The sequence below is a fragment of the Gymnogyps californianus genome, unplaced genomic scaffold, assembly GCF_018139145.2.
Source record: "Gymnogyps californianus isolate 813 unplaced genomic scaffold, ASM1813914v2 HiC_scaffold_525, whole genome shotgun sequence".
NCBI classification, from domain to species: Eukaryota; Metazoa; Chordata; class Aves; order Accipitriformes; family Cathartidae; genus Gymnogyps; species Gymnogyps californianus.
The window spans coordinates 334-5300 of record NW_026114428.1 but is presented as its reverse complement, the minus strand read 5'-3'; the positions used below and the strand labels follow the sequence as shown (position 1 = coordinate 5300).

General features: G+C 67.4%; 1 protein-coding gene across 1 annotated transcript; it reads right to left on the bottom strand.

Annotated features, from left to right (window-relative positions):
* Positions 1-386: 386 nt before the first annotated feature.
* On the bottom strand, positions 387-4334 carry FAM131A (family with sequence similarity 131 member A; the record flags this gene model as incomplete). Its single annotated transcript, XM_050914650.1, is given in 6 exon segments — positions 387-515; positions 722-904; positions 1181-1274; positions 2410-2534; positions 4234-4277; positions 4279-4334. Coding segments are annotated over 6 exon segments (631 nt in total), but the record flags the coding sequence as incomplete, so codon positions are not given.
* Positions 4335-4967: the final 633 nt, after the last annotated feature.

Here is a 4967-nt window from a genome sequence, read left to right as displayed (position 1 = left end):
TGGCACTGGGGGCTGCCAACTGCCCCCCACCCTGTGCCCTGCAGGGTGGGAGCAGCAGGGTGGGAGCAGCCCCATGCCAGGCACCGTGCCCCCTTTGCCCTCAAATTGCTGCGTGCGTGGCACTGGTGACCACCAAAGGAAAAGCAAAATATGCCCTGGCACCGGGGATGGTGTCACTTTGCAGGGCTTCCCCGTCCCTGGCATGGGCACTGCTTGCCATAGTACCAGACAGGGGCACTGCCCCGTAAGGGGGTGGCCAGGCTGGGGAACGTGGCCAGGCATCGGGCACCCCGCTCCTTCAACCCTTGGCACTGGCAGCGGGACACCAACACCAGCAACAGGACACCTTGCTCGCCTGGTGGGTGCCCGTTCCCCATGGCGCTTACCGGTGGGCTGGGAGCTCTCCGTGGAGGGCATGAAGTCCTCGTCGTAGGACTCGTCATTGGAGTCGTCCCCGTCCACTGAGGACCAGGCTCGCAGCTTGGCCTCGGCGATGGCAAACTGCTCCGCCACGCCTGGCACGGGACAGGCATGGGTCACACGCGCACCAGGAGGTGCCCTCAAAATCCCCCTGCCCCAGTGCCTCTGTGCCCATGGTGCTGTGGCACGGATGGATGGATGGATAGATGGATGGATGGATGGGGACAACCCACCCCACCACCCCTGCCCTCAGCCACGGTGGAGGAGCGTGCCCGCCAGCTGTGCCCCGTGCAGTGCCCACCGGCAGCGAAGCGCGCCTCCTGCTCGCCCTCGCTCAGGTGGCAGTAGGAGCTGAAGGCGCTCTCCAGGGCGGTGGGTGGCTCCACCGGCTTGCACCAGCCCTTCCACTCGATGAGGTGGGCGACGCGGCCCTGCGCCATGGCCGTCGGCTTTGTCACATGCTCCTTCACCACCTGCGAGATGCCTGCGAAATGTGCCCCCGCATCAGCACCCCCTGGGCACCCCGAGTCCCCTCCACAGAGCCAGCATCCCCCGCCTCCAGCCCTTGGGACCTGGCACCCCCATGCCCTCCTCTTGGGTGCTACCAGGGACCTCAGGGACACCTTGAGCCCCCCAAACCCTACAGGGGTGACCCCAATGCCTTCCCCAAGAGGCCCAGCCCCCTCACCCACAGGAGACCCCCTCCTTCCCCAGATGCCCCCCCAGGCACCCCCGCACCCCGGGCCAGTCAAGCAGTTACCGTGCAGCGAGGAGCGGGCCAGGGCGGCAATCTCCTGGATGGTCAGCGCGCGCCGCGACTTGGGCAGCATCTCGACAGTGTCCTCAACATTGACCTGCCAGAGCGGGCAGGGGCGTCACGGCCCCCGGCCACCCTGCCCGCCCCCTGCCCGCTGCCTGCCACTGCTCCCCCTCTGGCAGCCCCATGCCCCGGGAGGGGGCTTGGCCCCGCTTGGTGCCCACCCCGCAGGGCCTGGGGTGTCTGTGCACACAGAGGTGTTACAGGCACACATGCACGTGTGTGCAGAGGGCTGGTCACAGCTGCTACACGCAGGGCGGTGTGTACACCCCCCCCATGCCTGTGTGCACGCTCCCATGCTGTTAGTACACCCATACGCTGCTACTGCATGCACACGCACTGTGCACACTTACACCTGCGCTCTTATATGTACATGCACATACGTGCATGCACAGACATGCTCAGTGCACACATGCCTGCACAAGCCCACTCACGTAACTGTGTGTACACACACACAGACACTCACACACACACACTGACCATAAACACACATGCGCACTCTCTGCACACGCATGCACACTCTCACACACACACACATCACGTGCAGATAGGGCCCTCCTCACCACACGCACACATGAACTCACTGCAGACACACGCGTGCTCGCTGTGCACACTCCGTGTGTTCATGTACTGTGCACACACGTGCACTCACTGTACACACACATGCACCTGCACGTGTGCACACAGACACATACACACACGTGTGCATGCCCTGTGCTAGTTGGTGCCACTGAGCGTCCTCCCCAGCTTGTGCACACACACACACACGCATGCGTGTGCAAGGCCACCGTGGCCGGGCTCCCCAGTGCCCACTCCCTGGCAGCACCCACCATGCCAGAACATCCCGCTGCATGTCCCCGTTGCCCATCCTGGCCACGCCAGGCCCCGAGCCCATGGCCACGGGGGAAGCGATGCAGGATTTGGAGGCGCGCAACAAATTGCATTTCCATGGCAACGAGGCACCGTGGACTGATTTCTCCCAGGATACAGCCCGGATCGTGGCTGACGTCAGAGCAGCCCCGGAGCCGGCTGCGAGCTGGCAGGGCCGGGCAGGCAGCGGAGCGGTGAGCAGCAGAGCCCCACGCGCCCCCGGCCACGGCCAGGCCGGGTGCCCCGCTGTGGGGTACCGGCACACGGGCACCCTGGCCGGGCACGGCTGGGCTCGGCGGTACCTGGAGGAAGTCCTGGCTGTCGAAGGAGGCCTGGCGCGCCAGGCGGGGCAGCGGGCGGGCGGCGCTCAGTGGCGACAGTGCTTTCACCTCCTTCCACTCCACGCACAGCGTCGTGTCCACAGCCACTGCGGGAAGAGCCAGGGCCGGCGTCAGCACCTCCCTCCCCTTGGCAGCCCCCTCAGCCCCCCACCCTGGGTTAGCGGCTTCTCGCCTGGTCTGAGACCAGACACAACTCATTGCAGGGTCGTTCCGGAGCAGCCGGGTGCTGCGGCATGGGTGACTCACACCCGGGCAACTCTTCCACCTGTGTCAGCGGTAACGCACGGCCCCAGGCTGGCATTGGGGACCGGGCGCCTGTCCCGGCTTGGCAGCTGTTTCGGGAGGGGTGGGGGCAGCTGGACCGGGCTGGGGGTGACGGACTGGGCCAGGCGCTGGGTGCGTGGAAGGAGGCGGCGCTGGGCCATGCTGTGGGGGGCTGGCGCTCCTCCATCTCCAAAATCCCCCTCCCTGATTCCCCATCTCTGGGGCAGGAGGAAAAGGAGCAAAAAGGGATGGGGGTGATAAAATCACCTGCACCCGTCCTCCACCCCAATGGCCTGACCTCCTGGCACCGGCACCCCAAACGGATGGGTCCCTGCCCCCTCAGGCACTGATTCCCAAGCACCAGGGCCAAGGAGGGTCCCCTGTCACTGCAGCCCCCAGGCCAGGCCAGGCCAGGCCAGCCCCCAAGGGGCCGGGGCAGGATGTCCCCAAGGAGCCTCATTCCCCCTGCACCAAGGTGGGCCCGGCTGATGTAATCCAGCTGTGAGGTGGGATATGGGGGGCCAAACAGTGCTCCCCCCAACCCGCATCTGGGGGTAGCCTCTGGCTCCTGGAGAAACTGCCGATGGCATCACCCTCGCCCCCGGCTGTAGGCAGGGGCACCCCGTGATGATCCCCCAGCATCAACACCCCTACCCCCATAGCAACAACACCCCCAGCACCGTCCCGGCCCCCACTAGCCCCAGCCCCCAGAACACCCTCAGATCACAGCCACAGCCCCCGTCGCCCCCATCCCTCCTGCAGCACCCCCAGGACATCTGCGACACCCCCACAGCACCCCTGTGGCACCCCACACCCTGCAGCACACCCCTGCCAGCCCCCATAGCCCCTCCAACAGCCCCCCAAACACCTCTATTCCCCTCATAGCACACCCATACCCTCCCAGGCCTCTGATGAGCACCCCAGTCCCACACCCCCTTCCCAGCCCCCTGCACCCCCCACACCACCCACCAGCTCCCCCAAAGTCGCACCCCAGCCCCTCCAATTCCCCCAACCCCTACACATCCTCACCCCCCATATCTCCCCGCACCCCCTGGGCCACCCAGCTGCCCCAGAGCAGCATCTCCAGGATCCAAACCCTCATCCGTCTATAGCCCCCATCCCCCTATATGTACCTGAGTCCTCCAGAGCCCCTCAAGCTCCCTATATCCCTCCCCTCCCCCATCCTTAGGCACCCCAATCCTCTGTGTCCCCGTCTCCACCTCCATACCTCCCCATATCCCCCAGCCCCCGTAGCCTCCCAATCCCCGTAAACCACCCCATACACCGCCACCCCACCCCCTAGACCCCCTCAGCTTCCCCATAGCAGCCCCCCCCGCCCCCCAGCTCCCAACACCCTCATCGCATCACCCCCGTCCCCCGGCCGCCCACAGCAGCCTCCCCGCAGCCCCCGCACTGCCCCCCCCCATCCCCAAGCCCCCTACACCCTCCATACCCTAAGACCCCCCGTGGGCCCCAAACACCCCCGCACCCCCCCGGTCCCACCCGGTGCCGCTCACCCACCGATGGTGGTTTTGGAGCCGATGCAGCCCATGCTCCCGGGGGGGCCCCGGTGCGGGCACTACCGCCGGCTCCGCGCCGCCCGCATCGCCCCCCGGCCGCATGGGCCGCCCCGGGCAGCGCCCGTGCCCCGCCGGAGGCTGCTGCCGGCCGGGCCGGGCCGGGCCGCGGTACCGGAGCCCCGAGCGGTGCCTGCGCCGGGCCGGGGAGCAGCACGTCCAGAGACGTCACTGCTGGGGAGGAAGAGGAGGGAGAGGGGAGGAGGGAGGGGGGAGGGAGATGGGGAGGAAGAGGAGGAGGATGGGGAGACGGAGGGAGGAGGGAGAGGAGGAGGAGGAGGAAGGCTGGGGAAGAGAAGGACGAGGGGGATGAAGGATGAGGGAGAGGAAGGAAGGGGAGGACGGGGAAGAGGGAGGCTGGGAGGAAGAGGAGGAAGGGGAGATGAGGAGAGAGAGGAGAAGGGGGATGAAGGCAGCCGCGGAGGATGAAGGAAGAGGGGGGCTGAAGGAAGAGGAAGAGGGGGATGGAGGAAGAGGAGGGGGGCGCGGGGAGGAGGAGGAGGATAGACGAAGGAAGAGGAGGGGGCTGAAGAGGAGGAGGAGGAGAGGAAGGCCGGGCACCGCGGAGAGCGCCGTGCCAGCACCGCGGACAGCGCCGCCCTGCCCGGCCCCGGTGTCCCCCCCAGGCAGGGGGACGGCCCGGCGCTTGGGGCCCGTGCGAGCCCCGGGGGGGACAAG